Raw genomic sequence first — 18,834 nt, forward strand, 5'->3', positions numbered from 1 at the left:
GACAACATCGCTCCGTGTAAATAGCAATGACTTGAGCACTGTAAATACGCAGCACCAATAAAAGAATAAAATGCAGAGCTGCGTAGCGTCGTTACTCTGAAGTAGTCCACTCCGGCCACTGTGACAGCAACCTCCTAATCATTTTTGGGCTACTTTGGAGTTGCCGGGATGAGCGTGTCAGAGGCGGAGAAGTGGCGGCAGATCGCTGAGCAAGCCCAGCTAGAACTGCAACAGCTGTCGCTGCAGGCGCAGGGAGAATTGAAGGCAGCTAAAGAGGAGACTAAGAAGGTCCAGGACGACCGGCTACAACTTGCGGAACAGGTGAGAGAGCTCCAGGAAAAAGAGCAGCATTTAAGGGCGGTGGCGGTAGACCTCCAAAACAAGCTGGATGCAGAGAAAAACAAGGCGGGAGGGGCACCCCAAGTCCAAGTGCTGCCAGGAAGGAGAGCCGGGACCCTAGTAAGCAAGTTCAATGGAGACCCGAAGGAGTTTCAGGGCTTTGAGACTGAGATTGTGTATGCTCTTGAGCTGCACCACGATGAGTTCCCTGATGATGAGCACAGAGTAGCGTTTATTGTGGAGCACCTTACAGGGGCGGCCAGGGAGTGGCTAAGACCGTTAATTGCAACAAGGAATCCTTGCATGAAGAATGTCAAACTATTTCTAGAAGGTTTGAAAACGATGTATTCGTCCGATAGTCATATGGACCAGACTAAGGAGGAACTTCATAATTTACGCCAAGGAAATATGACAGTTCGCGCGTATTGGGCGAAATTCACCATGCTGGTGCACAGATTGGGGTGGGATCTGGAGTCTGCCCCAATGCAAGCGGCGTTTTACTTGGGGTTGCATGAGGAGGTGAAGGATGAGCTCTCGAGAGGTCCAAAGCCCAGTAATATGGATCAACTGAGCAAAGCGGCTCTGGCGGTGGGGGTGAGGCAGGAATCCAGATGGAGCGACAAGCAAGCAACGCGCGCAAAGCGGGCTTGGTTCCCACGGTCGCAGGAGAAGCCACTCCCTCAACAACCCTTTCAAGCCACGCCTGGGGCCAGTCAGGACCAGGAACCCATGCAGATTGATAGCGCGCGCGCGCGGGCTTTTCAAACCCCAGCGGCGCCAAGACGCAAGGAGGGAAGGGGTGGGAATTGCTTTCTCTGCAACTCCCCCCAGCATCTCGTCAGAGACTGCCCACATCGCAGGGAGTGGCAAGGAAAGGCGGGAACGGTTGTGCCCTCCCCCACTGACGCAGCACCACAGCAGGGAAACGGGAAAGCCTGGCTGCAGGAGACAAGGGGCGGCAGCCAGGCACAGTCAGCAGACAACAGCCCCAGCCCACCCACCCGCACAGAGAGGAGCAGAGCCAGCCCACCCCTCCCAGAGCAGGAGTGGTTCTAGAAGTGACGCTCACGCTCCCAAATGGCTATCCATTGACGGTCCTCGCCCTAATTGACAGTGGTGCCTCAGCCAACTTCTTCTCGAGAAACTTTGCAGAAGAGCACCAGATCCAGCTTCTGCAGCTGGATTTTCCTCTGCACGTGGCAACCATTGACGGCAGAGAGCTGCTGGGAGGGGCCATCACTCATCAAACCCCCCCCATGAGAATGACGGTTGGAAGGCACTCAGAGACACTGGCATTCAACGTCACCACCATCTCAGACCCCCCAATCGTTTTGGGCATGAGCTGGCTGGCGCGCCACGACCCCTCCATAAGTTGGCATCAGAGATGCATCACTTTTGGATCGGACTTTTGCCTGGAACATTGCATGCAGCACCAACCAGGGGAGGGGCCTCCGATAGCCACGGTGGCCACCATGCACGTCAAAGGGGGTGAGGCGATACCCAAACCATACTGGGACCTGCAGGAGGTCTTCAGTGAAGCGGAGTCCGACCACCTGCCCCCACACAGGCCTTTTGACTGCCAGATCAACCTGGTGCCTGGGGCAACTATACCCCCAGCCAAGCTGTACGCCATGTCAGACCAGGAACTGGAGGATCTGCGCGCTTTTATCGACAAGAACCTCAAGCGGGGGTTCATCAGAGAAAGCAAGGCAGCAGGGGGCAGCCCGGTCTTCTGGGTGGACAAGAAAGACACGCAACAGCGCCGTCTTGTGGTGGATTTTAGACGGCTGAATTCGGTGACAGAGCCAGTGGCTTTCCCCATGCCCAGAGTGGATGATCTCCTGACAGCGGCACGCAGAGGCAAGATTTTCACCAAGCTAGACCTGAGGGGGGCGTACAACTTGATCAGGATCCGGGAAGGCGATGAGTGGAAAACCACGATGTTCACGCCTCTGGGCTCTTTTGAATATCTGGTGATGCCCTTCGGGTTGCAAGGGGGCTCAGCATGCTTCCAGGCCTTCATGCACCACGTCCTGGGGTCCCTACTCTTCAGGAAATGCTTGGTCTTTCTGGATGACATCCTTATTTACTCCAACGACCCAGTGCAGCACGTGAAGGACGTCAGGGAGGTGTTACAGCGCCTGAAGGAGAACCACCTGTATGTGAAGCTGGAGAAGTGCAAGTTTCACACCAAGGAGGTGGACTTCCTGGGCTACAAGCTGTCAGACAAGGGGCTGGCAATGGACAAGGACAAGGTGCAGACCATCCTGGACTGGCACAGCCCCAGGACGCGCAAAGATGCCCAACGCCTACTAGGCTTTGCCAACTTCTACAGGAAGTTCATCAAGAACTTCTCTCGAGTTACGGCTCCCATCACTGACTGCCTGAGAGGCAAGCAGAAGTTCAGGTGGACACCAGAGGCGCAAGCAGCGTTCGAAAGCCTCAAGAGGGTGTTCGCCTCAGACCAGAACCTGTTCCACGTGGTTCAGGACGCGCCCCTACGCATTGAAACAGATGCTTCTGATAAGGCTGTGGGCGCCATTTTGTTGCAACTGGACGCCAACAGAGAGTGGAGACCCTGTGCCTTCTTCTCCAGGAAGTTGACCCAGCCCGAGCGAAACTACACAGTTTTTGATCGGGAACTTCTTGCGATCCACGCGGCGTTCCAGCACTGGAGACACTTCCTGGTGGGCGCCAAGCACCCCATCCAGGTGTGCACAGACCACAAGAACCTGGAGTTCTGGAGAACTGCCAGGGTGCTCAACCAGCGGCAGATACGGTGGGCGGAGTTCTTCTCGAACTTCAACTTCTCCATACACTACATCCCAGGAGAGCAGAATGTCAGGGCGGATGCCCTCTCCCGCAAGCCAGAGTACATGGAGGAGGAGGCGCCACCAGCCCCAAGGCACATTTTCCCCCCGTCGGCATGGTCCTGCGGAGCAGCAGTGGTGAGCGAGGCAGAACTCACAGCACTGACGGCAGCGGATGAATTTGCCAACCGCATCTTCAGAGAACTGAGAGGGGGGAGGGAGCAGGCAAAAGACTTTGCAGAACGCAGAGGGCTGCTTTTCTACAAGGGTGCGCTGTACCTACCCACCACCCAGCTTCGACGTACGGTCCTCAAGCAGATGCACGACAACCCTACAGCGGGGCATTTTGGAAGGGACAAGACCACTCACCTAGTCATGAGACACTTCTGGTGGCCAGGGGTGAGGGAAGATGTTCGAGACTATGTAAGGGGCTGTACCACCTGCCAGCGGGCGAAGGTGGTCAGAGCAGCGCCACCAGGGTTGCTGGAGCCCTTAGCCACACCACACAGGCCGTGGGAAGTGGTGTCCATGGACTTCATCACAGATCTGCCTTCGTCCAGGGGTAAGACTGCAGTGTTGGTGGTGGTGGACCTCATGTCCAAAATGTGTCACTTTATACCGTGTGCCAGGGCAGTCTCGGCAGAAGAGACAGCCAAACTGTTTGTTGATCACATTTTCAGACTGCATGGATTACCTTTAAGGGTTATTTCGGATCGTGGCCGCCAATTTGTTTCCAGGTTCTGGCGGCGGCTCATGAACCTCCTGCAGGTGGAGGTCAGCTTGTCGACGGCTAGACACCCGCAGACCAACGGACAAGCGGAGAGGGTCAACGCCATTCTGCAGCAGTACCTGAGATGCTACGTCAGCCAGCGGCAGACGGACTGGGTGGATCGCTTGCCACTAGCAGAATTTGCCTACAACAATGCAGTGCACGTCTCCACAGGGGTGTCGCCCTTTAAGGCCAATTACGGGCGCGACCTCAGATCTTTCCCAGAGAGGGAGAGGGAGGAGGAGGAGGAGGGCCCACAGGCTGAGGATTGGGCAGAGGAACTGGAGACGGTGCACCAGCAGCTCAGAGAACACTTGGAGAGGGCCAAGGAAGCGTACAAAAAGGGGGCAGATCGCCACAGGCGACAAGGGGAGGTCATCAGGGTGGGGGACAAGGTGTGGTTGTCCTCGGAGGGCCTTCCCACCAGAGGGAGGTGCAAAAAGCTGGCACCCAAATGGCTGGGCCCCTTCACGGTCACGCAACAGGTCAACCCGGTGGCATACAGGCTGGCACTGCCAGAGGACATGAGGGTGCATCCAGTGTTTCATAGATCGCTGCTGTCGCCGTACAGGGAAAGCAGCAGGCTCAGAGACAGCGAACAAACCCCCGAGGGAGGGGGGCAGAGGGAAAGCAGGGAGCAACTCAATGAGGCCACGGCCATCCTGGATTCAAGGTGGGGGGTGGGGGGCCTGGAGTACCTCATGGCATGGGAGGATGCTCCACCGTCACAGAATAAATGGGTCCCAGCCACTCAGATACAGGAGGAATTCTTGGTGGAAGAATTTCACGCCCTCTTTCCCCACAGACCCAAGCCCTGGCACATGGAAAGGGAGGGGGAGGAGGAGGAGGCACGGGAGAACAGCTCACCATGGCGCTGGGAAGCGGAGTTTGAGGAACCAGAGGATGAGGTATGGGTGTCGCCAAGATCCACCCAGTCAGAGGAAGGAGCAGCTTGGCAACACATTTTTACCCCCACCAGCTCTGACGCCACGGACTTTTTGGGATTCCCGTCCTCCCAGGCGGAAGGGGGGGGCTCGCAGGACTGGGGGGAGGTGTTCACACCAACGGGCTCGGAGAGCACCGAGTTTTTAGGCTTCCAGTCGTCACCGACACATGGGGGGGGCCTGGGGAGGGGTGAAGGAGAGCTTGGGAGGGGGGTGGATGTGAGGGACAGGGGATATCGCGAAGTCCCTCCCCTCCTGAGTTCAAGCCCGTCCCCGAGCAAAGGGGAAAGCAGGGAGAGTTCCGATTCCAGTGGGGAAGCAGGAAGTCGTGTCCGAGGCTCAGGCAAGGTAGAGGAGCCAGGGTCCCAGGTGGGACAGGAAGGGGCAAGTAAGGGGGGAAGACCCATCCCCCCAACTCCAGAATTACGCAGGAAGAGGAGGGGCAAGAGGATGGGTCTGCCAAAGCTTTTGTGTTGGAGAAAGACGCGCCAAAAGCCATTAGGAGGTTCTGAAACCGACTGACAACATCGCTCCGTGTAAATAGCAATGACTTGAGCACTGTAAATACGCAGCACCAATAAAAGAATAAAATGCAGAGCTGCGTAGCGTCGTTACTCTGAAGTAGTCCACTCCGGCCACTGTGACACATACCTATAGTGGTATAAATAATATACTAGATTTATTTTCAAATAGAACTACCCCATCTGTGTGTGTGTGTGTGTGTGTGTGTGTGTGTGTGTGTGTGTGTGGAGGCCCCAATCTCATGTGTGGGCTGTTTGTCTGCACTGATCTAGGTCATTTAAATATGTTACAATGTGGTGAATCAACTTGCCACTGAAGCCAGAGCCCAAAAACTGCCTCCACCAGATATGTTGACAAGGCAAAGTTTACCTGAATTGGGGTTCCACATGTCAGAAGAGAAGGTCTCGACCTGCAATGAAGTCAGACTGTTTAGTTGCTAGAAGAGTCCTGTCCTGTCCCCACCTGTCTTCTCTTCTCTTCTCTCTCTCACCCAAGGCTTCCAACCCTGTTCTGGCAGGGCTATGTCAATAGCTGCAAAAGGAGAATGTATTCAGTGAATCCAGATTGCCCTTGCAGTGTCCATTTATCATTTATTCAAATGGTACTTGCATTACTTATATTAAAGGCTTTTGTTCCAACTCTACAATTCTATGATTTTATGACTTACATGTCGCTATCTTTGCATCATTTTAGGCTGCACATTTATAATGAGATCATTAAGGGTTCTCTATTTTCCACAGTGATGAGAGTTGCTCAGGCCATCAATGGTTGCAGTCATATGGGAAGTCTATTCAGACATGAGTCCAGTCAGTTCAAGGACATTTATTCCCAGAGGATTTTTATATGATGTTGCAGGTCATTTTCATTGGATGAGATATAGAGCACTGGAAATTTACACAGTTTTTATACTGTTGATTTTATTTAATAAGAGCACTTAGCATTTGTATATTGCTTTCAAATTTCCAAAGTGGTTCACATGCATTAACTGGTCTTCCTTATGGTGCTTTGGTAAGGTAAGTTAGAACATGCATTACCTTGTTGGGGATGAAGCCCCTCTGGGTGGATTACCTGAAGCCCCTCTGTCAGTTCATAGCAGAAGTGATATTTGAACAAGAGGCTTCTGGACTCCCAGCTCTTTTTAAAAGGGTGCTGTATGTGCTACACAAGGGACCCAGGTGGCGCTGTGGGTTAAACCACAGAGCCTAGGGCTTGCTGATCAGAAGGTCAGCAGTTCGAATCCCTGCAACGGGGTGAGCTCTCATTGCTCGGTCCCAGCTCCTGCCCACCTAGCAGTTCGAAAGCACATCAAAGTGCAAGTAGATAAATGGGGACCGCTCCGGCGGGAAGGTAAACGGCGTTTCCGTGCGCTGCTCTGGTTCGCCAGAAGCAGCTTTGTCATGCTGGCCACATGACCTGGAAGCTGTCTGTGGACAAACGCCGGCTCCCTTGGCCTATAGAGCGAGATGAGCGCCGCAACCCCAGAGTTGGACACGACTGGACCTGATGGTCAGGGGCCCCTTTACCTTTACCTGTGCTACACAAGCAGAGAAGAGTGGGGACCCATCAACACCCCCAACCACAGGCAACACAGCTACTAACTCTGCATCAGATTCCCAGGCATCAGGTGTAAGAAACCCCCAAGGCTGCACCCCAGTCAGATTCAGCTAACTCCAGCTAGAAAATTGTCTCCAAAACTGCCAGTATAGCTCAGAACTGTTTCTCTGTGCCTTTTAAACTGTTAGCTTTAGGTTTCTCTTAGGAAAGGGAGTGGGGTGACTGGATTGCATGACTTCTAACTTTCTTTCCTTCCAACTCTGTGGTCTGAACAAGGCCAGGGCTGCTAAAGTGGTCAAACTAGCTGGCCAGGGCTGGTCCCGTATATTATCTGGTGAGGTACCTAAATAGGCTGGTGATATGTTGCCAGGGGAGGTAAAATGGCCCGAGAAGGCAAAGGTGACAGCCAGAGATGACTCATCCTTATTTCTCTCCCATCCCCACTAGGGCTGCAAGACTTCCGGATTTTCCCAGACATGACTGGGAATTCAAAGGTGGAACTGATGTGGGGGGAGGCAACACTTTAGTATAACAATTTTGGGGACTTCCTAAAGAAAAGCTCAACAACTTTCGGGGTGTCCTGGTTTTTACTTTTTGAAATATGGCAACCCTACACCCCCCACTTTTTGGCAGGGGAGACAACCTAGGGCTTTGAGTAAGAAGCCAACAAGAAAGACCATTTTGAGACAGCTTAAGGAAGCACAGCCAGAAAGCATCCCTAATAACCAGTTGACACAACGGGAAATGGCAAGTGTGCTTTGACATCTCCCAGGCAAACTGAATTCTGTGCCACATCTATCACAGGGGGTCCCAAAATGGTCCACGCACAAGCTTCATTCAGGTGGCCGACGGTTTGTTTGTGCTTGCATACAGCACATCCATCACATGAAGTATATTGGTTTTTAATTATATTTTATTGTTTCTTTTATTCCTTCTTTGATATTTAATTGTATTAGGATAATAATACAATAAAATACAATATACAAGAAACAAAAGAAACAATACAAATACAATTAAAAATTGTACAGCATCTAGCTCATTATGATTGCTACAATAGGCAGAAAAATCACCAAGCTGTCTACAGAAGCCCCTAAGCAATTTTCAAGTGAATTTTGCACTTCCACAGTGATCTGTGGGATGAACTTCAACATGCAATAATCAGAACCCTATACAGTACCTCCTACCACAGTTAATTTAGTTGGCAACATTCACATTTTCAATGGGAAGGAACTGTAGTTACTGACCATTTACTGCAGGAGAGCCCTTGTTCCCAAACCCACCTCTCACAAAACTGCCATTGCCCAGCAATCCCTGCTTTTACGTCTGTGGTGAACCACCGTCTTTGTTAATTTGACAATAAAATGTGACAGGGCGTCTGTTTTTGTTTTTTAAAGTGGACTTTGTTGCTTGGCTGTGAAGGCTTAGCAAGCAACAAAACTGGCGATAAAGAGGGAAAGGGGACCCAGGGAAGTTCCTGCATTTTCTCAGCAAGTGTTTCAGGGCTTCCTTTCCACAACGTAACTCCCTCGACTTTCTGAGTCACAACCTACCGGGATCACAGCTATGAGGAGCGACTCAGAAAATGGACCAGGGCAGCTGGGAAGGCAGTGAGAAAGAAAGAGAAAATGTCACCTGAAAGAGCCCTAAGAATCAGCTCAAGGCAACAGCTGAGATTGGCAATGCTTTTTATGGGGGCAAAACTCTGAAACCTCATAACGTTGAATCATCCATTGACAAGTCCTAGCAACAGCACCGCATGAAAACTATCGGGTGAGTGGGGCCCACCTTTTCACCTTTTGTTAAAATAGGTTTTTTTGCTTTGACAAGCAAAAGAGTTGCTATACCTTCCCCAGTCAGGAGAGCCAAATATAAAAGTTGGTGCTAGCTTAACTTGGTCTTTAGGGGTATGCTGGATTTTGAATTATACGTGCACACCAACAAACTTAAGCTGAATAAAAAAATAAAGGTTTATATATCTTTATATATCTGGTTCTCCTAAATAGAAGGCATGCAACTGAAAAATTATTTGATTTATTTATATGCTATTACAAAGCATTTCTGGGTGACTGGCATACAAACTCAAAACACAACGTTTTAACAATAAAACAAGAATACCTCCCCCCCCCAGACTGCAACACAAAAGTAGCTACAAGTGCAATAATATTCCCTCAAATGCCTGGAAGAAGAGGGGTGTCTTCCATCGTCTTCTCCCCCAGCTCAATACTGAAACTGCATACAGTACCAACCTGCGGTCCTGTCCTGGTGGATTCTTCCTTAGGGGATCATACAATAAGCTTCCTTCATTTATATAACCACACCTTCAGCAATTAAATCCTTTCCTACCAATCAGAGAGCAGGGTGAACCAGTGTCACCTTTGGAGAGCAAGCTTAGTAAAAGGCATTTTGTTGACTTTTCAACTTTCCCTTCCATTATTTCCAGTTTGCGTACATTCTTTTAAATGCAAACTCCACACACACACACCCCAGCACACTGCGGTCACCTAGGTACAGAATGACAATGCAAACCTGCCTGAGGTGTGGTATGAAAAGGAAACACCTTGATTCAGTGAGCTATATTTAGTCTGGCCCAATGATAATAGGAGGGAAATACATTTTACATACATGAGCAGCAGGAATTGAAGGTGGGTGTGAATGTGCAGGTGGAGCAGCCAAGGGAGGGAAACACACAGGGGAAGCTTGTGCGCATGTGCCAGAGGAGCAGCGGAGGCCTGCAGAACTGGGTGAGGTTTATTAAGAACTCCAGGGATTCCCCCCGGGGGAGCCTCAAGATGGCCTTGCGGAGTGGGGGTCAATCCTTATACCAGGCATAGGCAAACTTGGCCCTCCAGATGTTTTAGGACTACAACTCCCATCACCCCTGACCACTGGTCCTGTTAGGTAGGGATGATGGGAGTTGTAGGCCAAAACATCTCGATGGCTGAGTTTGCCCATGCCTGCTTATGCTGTGTGGAGCCCTTAAAGAGGCCCCAGCAGCAAGGGTCCCATGAGTTTAGGCAGCAAGAGCCACGGGGAGGGTTATCTGCCTTTCTTTGGCCCATGAAGTGCTCCAGAGGTGTTGGGAGTCGGGTTACCACCCATCCCTGGAAAAAATGGGAGAATTCAATGCATTCCTTGACACTGCCACTAGGTACTGTACACTGAAAAATGGTTTGGGTTTTTTCAACAGCAACCGGCTTTACTTCCTGCAACCCCTCTCCCTCCAAGATGGCAAGAATATCAGCTTCAGAGACATTGAAAAGGTCTGTGAAAAGCTCAGCTTCTCAAGCAGATGGATGGGAAGATGTTAATTTTGCATTATTACGTTAATGTTTTGAGAAGGCTTGCAGATACAGCTGTGAAATTCCTTGCAAATAGGTTTACAAAGCCCATCTAAGCTATGCCTAGACATGTAATGTGCACTGTGATCAGGGCCAGATTAAGATTTAGGTTTGATGAGGCCCTCAGCTACTGAAGATAATGGGGCCCTTTATATGTCCAGCTGTCCTTTTTCAACAAGAAATGGTCGCTGTCTTTTGTGTTGAATATATGCTGTATGGTAATTTATGGACCTAATAGGTATCTAAAGCCATTTGCTGTACCTTCTTGTTAAACTGTTGTAGCCCTGGGGAAAGAAAGGGGTCTAACAAAACTTCACTGAAAAGAGGATTTTTATCTGATGTAAGGCAGATGTTTAACCAGCATAGAAGAAATCTCGCCCAGGTGACAGTCTCTACCTTGTGTTGACCTCCCTCTAGACACAAGGCTGCATAGGGTACACAGCGTGGGACAGTGAAATCTTGAAGAGGAAAGTTGCCTGCACTTGTTCCACCAACTGGGTAAACCCTGGCAGCCAGACTGGAATACCATAGAGCAACTGAGGTATAATTTTGGCGTTGAAGACCTTAAGGGCAGAAGGGATATGCGGATTACCTCTTGTTATGAAAAAACGCATCATGGCCTGCATAGACATCTTACTGGCATTCACCACCATTGCATAGTGCGTGGACCAGAGAAGCCTATGATGGAATGTAATTCCCAGATACAGGTACCGGTAGTTGAATTTGAATATCTTCTGGATGGGTTTCCGTTCTGTGTCTTTAAAAACTCGCCTCAACTCAATATTATAGTCCTGTAAGAGAGCCCTATATTTCAGGAGCTTTTTAGGAGTAGCCGAGTCCGAAAATATCAGCATGAGTCTAGTGTGCTGGAAGTCCATGCAAAGCAGGTTTATCACAATCACATTGTCGCACTGGATATTTAGTAAGAGCTTAAAGTTTCTCTTCACACTAGTGATTGATTTCCAATAAGGCAGCATACCGTTGAAGGGCTATACAGTATGTCGAGAGCTACTTGGGTGCTTTGTAGGATCAAGTCCCTACTTTCACTTTTGTTATTTTTGCTCTTTGTCGTCTCTTGGTTGTCAGATCCAAACTGGTTACACCCCTATGCACAGTGGTCTTGGGGGAGGGCAACGCTGCAGTCAGTCTCCTTAGTACTGAGGGAGCTATTTCTGGCTGCCAAAAGCACCAACTCAGCCAGGAGTGACATTATCTTTTCTAGGTTGGTGTTAATTTCCTCCACTGTTCTTGCAGTCATCAGGCAGTGGTCCGCGAGTATTTCCGCATAGAATGGTGCCCTCTCGGGTAATACTTCATAAGATAGTTCATGGGCGCTCATCTCAGCGTTCTCCCCTGGGTGGTCTCCACCCGTTAAAGCTTCCATGCCTAACTGGGAATGAACTCTGTTTGTTGTAGTAGGTTCTGAATTCTGGGCTCTTATGAAATCATCCAGTTTACTCTGCTTGCACTTCTACTGTGGGCTAACTTGTGGAGATGAAGTCGATCGTTTCTTTTTCTTAGACATTTTCATGGAGATCCACCGCTACCATTTTCTGTTGTAAATCAGGAAACTCGGCATCCTTCCAAGATTAGAATCATAGAATCACAGAGTTGGAAGAGACCACAAGGGCCACCCAGTCCAACCCCCTGCCAAGCAGGAAACACCATCAAAGCATTCCTGACAGATGGCTGTCAAGCCTCCGCTTAAAGACCTCCAAAGAAGGAGACTCCACCACACTCCTTGGCAGCAAATTCCACTGTCGAACAGCTCTTACTGTCAGGAAGTTCTTCCTAATGTTTAGGTGGAATCTTCTTTCTTGTAGTTTGAATCCATTGCTCCGTGTCCGCTTCTCTGGAGCAGCAGAAAACAACCTTTCTCCCTCCTCTATGTGACATCCTTTTAAATATTTGAACATGGCTATCATATCACCCCTTAACCTTTTCTTCTCCAGGCTAAACATATCCAGCTCCCTAAGCCGTTCCTCATAAGGCATCGTTTCCAGGCCTTTAACCTTTTTGGTTGCCCTCCTCTGGACATGTTCCAGCTTGCCAGTATCCTTCTTGAACTGTGGTGCCCAGAACCGGACACAGTACTCCAGGTGAGGTCTGACCAGAGCAGAATACAGTGGTACTATTACTTCCCTTGATCTAGATGCCATACTCCTATTGATGCAGCCCAGAATTGCATTGGCTTTTTTAGCCGCTGCATCACACTGTTGACTCATGTCAAGTTTGTGGTCTACCAAGACTCCTAGATCCTTTTCACATGTACTGCTCTCAAGCCAGGTGTCACCCATCCTGTATTTGTGCCTTTCATTCCCCCCCGCCCCCCCCCAAGTGTAATACTTTACATTTCTCCCTGTTAAAATTCATCTTGTTTGCTTTAGCCCAGTTGTCTAATCTGTTAAGGTCATTTTGAAGTGTGATCCTATCCTCTGGGGTATTAGCAACCCCTCCCAATTTGGTGTCATCTGCAAACTTGATCAGGATGCCCTCAAGCCCATCACCCAAGTCATTGATAAAGATGTTGAATCAGACTGGGCCCAAGACAGAACCCTGTGGCACCCCACTAGTCACTTCTCTCCAGGATGAAGAGGAGCCATTGAAGTAAAATGCCATTTACTTCAATACAGTATTTCTTATATATACCTTAATTTCACTTACTTCTTTAGATGACTTCCCTCATTCCCTTCTTTCTGATTTTCATTATAATACATCTTTAGCAGTTTATTCCTCATCTTTAGTAATCAAAACTTTATTTAATTATTCCTTACTTTATTAACCAATTTCTAAATTCTATACTATCTAACACTACTTCAAATCCTATTTTAATGCATATAACTTATATATCTTCACAAGGACATAATCTTCTAAATCTTATAATATTTTTTCAAATGCATCTTAATTTTTTTCCAATCTTCTTCCACTGTCTCTTCTGTCTGGCCACGTAGTCTCCCAGTCATTTCAGCGAGTTCCATAAAGTCTATCATCTTCATTTGCCAATCATCTATCGTAGGTATCTCTGGTGTCTTCCAATTCTTGGTGAGTAGTATTTTAGCAGCTGTTGTGGCATACAAAAAGAATATAATGTCTTTCTTGGGGATTTCTCCCCCTACTATTCCAAGTAAAAAGGCCTCTGTTTTTTTAATAAAGGTGTTTTTCAACACTTTTTTCATTTCATTATAAATCTTTTCCCAGATGTCTTTTACTTTGGGGCATGTCCACCACATGTGGTAAAAAGTCCCTTCTTTTTCTTTACATTTCCAACACTTATTGTCAGCAGTGCGATACAACTTTGATTAAAACAATTCCAGTGCAGATGCAGACTGGAAAAGAGCTAAATTTAAGGGCTCTGCAGAAAGAAGGAGGTCCATTCCCTGGGGCAGGTACCACAACACTAAAGGCCGTGCAGAGCACAGGGATCAGGTGGGCATATAAGGGGTGAGAGGATCTTTCAGGTGGTCCGGACCCAACCTGTATAGGGCTTTAGACACCAAAAGCAGCACCTTGAACTCAGCCCAGTAAGAGACATATTGCAGATTACTTATGCAGAGAGTGAATTAAAGGTTCCCTGTAAGCACATGAGACAGGAATCATACAGTACATGAAATACAGGAGGAGCAACTTATTCTAGTTGGTGAGCTCTGAATGCAGAATTATTCAAAGTTTGGAGCGGAAGCAAGAGCTGGAGTCAATTTGTCTTGACAAAGGAGCTTATCTTTGTTTCCACCCTGCTTACACAGTGACGCAAGTCAGACCAAAGGGCATAACTGCTGAGCCCTCACACAGGGAGAGAGCAAGACTTCTGACACTGTAACACACCCCAGCAGGGAATGGGCTGAAAATTTCGACAACAGATGACTTGGAGGTTATTGAGCAGGGTCCTTTCACATGCCACTTTGTGTACTCTTCAACAAGAGCAAAGTACAATAGTTTGAGCACAGATACTTGATAAATGCAATGTAGATTACTTGCTGTAATTAGAGGGGTAATAAATAAAAGCAGATATTAGGTGTGATAAATACATGAATCTGCCCCTCATGGCTGCCGCTCAGCAGAAGAGCAGCTGCCTTGCTGCACATACAAGACGAGGAAACATCTTTGCTTGCAACTAGTGCTATTTTTCTGGAAAAAGAGGTGCTGGAACTCACCCTGGACGCCTCCCTTGTTCTTTCAGAATGGCAATGTCTCCCACCTGAGAGGTTCCAGCTGAAAGAAAGTCCTGCTTGCAACCTTTCAGAGCTCAGAAATCAGTGTGCTTTTGTTGTTGTTTAGTCGTGTCCGACTCTTCGTGACCCCATGGACCAGAGCACGCCAGGCACTCCTGTCTTCCACTGCCTCCCACAGTTTGGTCAAACTCACGTTCGTAGCTTCAAGAACACTGTCCAGCCATCTCGTCCTCTGTCGTCCCCTTCTGTGCTAGCTGGATCTATTAATGACTCATATGACGGCATATAACACAGTTCTTTATAGCTTTATTGTGAAGGGAAATCATTGTGAATAAATCCGGGCAAAGCCAATCGTTACTGATCAATACAACACAGAGATACTACAGACTTCTGAGTTAGAGCAAGCACAATGCAACAAAGTTGGGCTCTGACTGATACATTGGACATACCCTGTTTCTCATATTTTAAGACATACCCATAAAATAAGCCATAGCAGGATTTTTAAGCATTCAAGGAATATAAGCCATACCCCGAAAATAAGACATAGTGATAGGCGCAGCAGCAATGCTGGCCGCAGCAGCAGGAGGAGGAAAAAAATAAGACATCCCTTGAAAATAAGACATAGTGTGTTTTTTTGAGGAAAAAATAAATATAAGACATGTCTTATAATATGAGAAACACGGTATTTTATATAACAAGCATTTACTAGAACACAGAGCAATTTACAAGTATTTATTCCCACTTTACAGAAAGGCATCTTAGATGTGTCTGCCATTCAAATTACACCCCAGGGCTGGAGACTTTGTTAAATCATTTTTATTAAATTTCAATTACAAAAATCCAATATGCACCATATTATATTAATACCAAAGAGCAATACCAATTCAAATACAAATCAATTACATAGCCAAATTGTAATATTGTGTGGCTTCCCACGTGCTGCACTTCAGGGTCTTAATTCTGCCTCCAGACTGTTGCTCAGACCAAATACAATCCACTCCCTTATACCACAGCTACAATAATTAACTTCAATTTGCATTAACACATATAGTAATTTGTATATTCGCAAGTGAAGTTACCCCTTTTTCTTCCTGTGTGAGGTTTTAATTTCCATCAGTATTTGATCATTCTTTATCAAATATTAGGTTCATATTAGTTATTCCTGATCTCCTTTGTGCCTTGCGGCTCTGTTGACTCAAAGGTACTCTGGAGAGATCTCTCTCTCTGTTCTCAACTCTTCTGATGCAGCTGTAAAATGTTCTGCCCAAGCCCTGGCAGGCCTCCAAGTTCTCCCCTCCACATCCATTCAAAACAATTAATTATAATTATTTGTAGAAGAATGATCTGGTGTCCCACCAGAGCCCTGACAAGTCTTCGAAATTCAGTCCCTCGTCCCCTCAATCAGGGGGCAAGTAATTTTCTGCAGAGGCTCCAAACCCTTTTATAATTATTCCAAATGTTAATATTTTCCTCACACAGTTCCATTTACAATTATAATCTATATCTGTACTTCCATCTCCTTTCTTCACTTGCTTTAGTGAAGAAGGGGGGGTTATGTAACAAAGGATTTATAATGAAGTGATTGGCTCCCCCCCCCCAACACATACCATCATGTTGCTTGAATGAAGTCATCTTTCCAATTTAAATCTGTACGACCTTGTAGCTGTTTCGATTTGGCAGTCCTTAATCTTGTCCCAACATTACAGTACTAGCATGCGTCTGTGCATTAATTCTAATTAATCTCTTAATGTACAGAATAATCACTGCTCTTAATGGTGGCATTGGGGGATTACCGAGAGGCAAAGTGGTTTTGCACTTGGTGTGTCCCTAACTCTCACATCCATGTTGGAGCGAAAGCCAGGTACCGAGACGATCCCCCCCCCCGGGCCCTGAGGGGGGAGCTTGCAAGGACAATTACCTTCAAATCATACTTGTTTATCTTCGCTAACAGTCTCCACTTTCGTGGGAGCTTTGCCATTAAGGCAACCAGAAGCCAGGGCTGGAGACTTTGGTGCTGGTCCTCACAACAGCAAGCTGAACTTCATTATGAACACTATCGAAAGCAACTGAGCTATAGCATCCTTCCCTCTTCTAGATCTCAAACTTTCTACAGAAAGTTATCAAAAATATTTTGTGAGTCACAGAATAATGCATCCTCCTGTTATCCTAGTAGTCTGGATGGGGCTACTTTGGTTCAAGGGGGGTGAACAAGAACAACAAGCCCCCCCCCCCCCCCGGCTGCCACCAAGGAAGCAATGTGCAAGACTAGAATTGGGGCACATGGAACTCTGCATTTGCAGCTGTAGAACAGAAATCACAAGCACTACATACAACTTGGCAAGACTACAATTGGTTCTTATACATCCATAGATAAGTAGGTCCTGATATGAAGAATCATTCACATTGTCCGCTTCTCCAGCTGATGTAGCACAAATGCAGTACTTTTCTTGGCTTCCTCTAAAAAGTGGGAAAGTTTCCCTTGCACCTGCACAGAACAGGAGAGTTAAAATTGTGTGAAGCACAAATGCATGAAGCAGCCCTGGGGGAAAGTATGTGTGCAGGGGGGGGGGCAGAGTCTTCTAGCCATAACCCAACCTTCCCAGGTAAGGACTACAATCCCCATACTCAGCCTTGTACCCAAGCCTGTACAAACAAGGGGTGGGCCATGTGACTCAAGGAGTAACCTCAGGAGTGGCACAGCCCAAGACCCTGGGGCACCTGAGGCCAAACACCCCCCCTCTGCCCCCCCCCACAGATCCAGCCTCTGAAGTGCCACTGCTTCTCCTTGGAACTGGGCGGGGAGAGGGGACTCCGTAAGGGCCAGCTGCCACAAGGGGGGGGGTGACACTCCACAAGGGCTTCTTCTCAAGGAAAACCCCTGGCAGACACGGGACTCTGGCCGCTGTAGTGCTGGTGTGCTCGTGTGTGGTGGCACCTTGTGTGCTGCAGAGGAGGAGGCAGGTCCCCTGTGGATCCTGCTGCCTGAGGTCGTTGCTTCCCCCTGCCTCATTGGCAGGCCGGCCCTGACCACAGAGTCATAGAGCTGGAAGAGACCTCAGGAGTTTCATCAGGATTGGGGGAAAGGAGGGAAGAGTTAAACCTCCTCTCCCCACAAGCTGTGGTCCCAATTCAAAGTGCCTCCCCCCCCCACCCCGTCCCAGCTTAATATTACATTTAACAGCCCTACACAACACACAAGAAACACATTTAAGGCCATGTGTAGCTAGTTAGGTTGCCTCCCCACTTCCACCCATGTTCAGTGCTTGAAGAAGAGGGGGGGGGGGTCAGATGGACCTTTTGTGGCAATTCATATGGCTCACAGATTTACAGCTCTCTAAATCTTGATTCCTTAGAATCGTTTCAAACAGAGTTCTATCGTGGCCTGTTGGGGATCCCCTCCTGCGTGTCCAACATAGATTTGCCTGGAGGTCGGGCAAATCTCGGTCAACGCCCGGATGTGGATTCTAAAGATCCATTATTGGTTAAAACTTATTTTTCCCCTGTTGGGTTGGCCAGTTATCCTCTGACACTTGCAGCTCTCTGGATTTTACAATGCAGCCTTCCAGTCAAGTAGCATGCACAAAATGCATATATTAGGGTATGTGTGTATTAGCAAAAATAACATACAGTACACAAACACATTATGTTACAGGAAATTTCCTTTGAAAAATGTGTATATTCAGGTAAAATTATCCTTAAATGCTAAAGAATTTCCATGAGGATTTTGGGGGGGGGGAGGGGGAGAAATAAATTGTAAGCTGTTGTGGAAATATGGAAAAGCGAATTTAAGACTGGAAAAAAATAGAAATTGGGAGAACTGAAATCAATATATTTGATTTGCCTGTATGAACAATCAGGGCCGCCTTAAGCGTATCTGGCGCCCTGGCGCCGTGGTTCGAAGATCCCTCCGGCGCCCCCACCTGCTCCGTTTCCCGACGCAGTGGGCGGGCGGGCACAGCGCGCGGTGCCCCCCTGGTGGCCCAGCGCCCTGCACCACCCAGCCTAGCCTTAGAGCCAGCCCTGGGAACAAAGCCAGGGGCACAGCATTTAACTAAAGGTTAACTGGAGCAGAAAGTCTGAGCATTTCTTAGGTAAAGGTAAAGGGACCCCTGACCATTAGGTCCAGTTGTGGATGACTCTGGGGTTGCGGTGATCATCTCGCGTTATTGGCTGAGGGAGCTGGCGTACAGCTTCCAGGTCATGTGGCCAGCATGACTAAGCCGCTTCTGGCAAACCAGAGCAGCGCACAGAAACACCATTTACCTTCCCGTCGGAGCAGTACCTATTTATCTACTTGCACTTTGATGTGCTTTCGAACTGCTAGGTGGGCAGGAGCTAGGACCGAGCAACGGGAGCTCACCCCGTCGCGGGGATTCGAACCACTGACCT

At 48.2% G+C, this 18,834-nt stretch overlaps 1 protein-coding gene and 1 long non-coding RNA gene across 6 annotated transcripts in view; one reads left to right on the top strand and one right to left on the bottom strand.

The window, feature by feature from the left end:
* FTCD (formimidoyltransferase cyclodeaminase) overlaps positions 1 to 18,834 on the bottom strand; it is a 42,181-nt gene that overhangs the window by 1,544 nt on the left and 21,803 nt on the right. For all 5 annotated transcript variants that reach the window (XM_035139577.2, XM_060282453.1, XM_060282454.1 and 2 more), the window contains 2 exons: positions 14,428 to 16,930; positions 5,754 to 5,915 (listed from right to left, as the gene is read on the bottom strand). In XM_035139577.2, coding sequence (XP_034995468.1) covers positions 16,844 to 16,930 — 87 coding nt within the window. In that variant the 3' untranslated portion in view covers positions 5,754 to 5,915; positions 14,428 to 16,843. The remainder of the gene's footprint in view (positions 1 to 5,753; positions 5,916 to 14,427; positions 16,931 to 18,834) is intronic.
* On the top strand, positions 8,209 to 14,569 carry LOC132593162 (uncharacterized). The gene is made up of 4 exons (XR_009558531.1): positions 8,209 to 8,708; positions 10,126 to 10,198; positions 10,694 to 10,983; positions 14,454 to 14,569. It is a non-coding gene; the product is annotated as an uncharacterized LOC132593162 (long non-coding RNA).

This window comes from Zootoca vivipara, chromosome 1 (genome assembly GCF_963506605.1).
Source record: "Zootoca vivipara chromosome 1, rZooViv1.1, whole genome shotgun sequence".
In the NCBI taxonomy this organism is placed as follows: domain Eukaryota; kingdom Metazoa; phylum Chordata; class Lepidosauria; order Squamata; family Lacertidae; genus Zootoca; species Zootoca vivipara.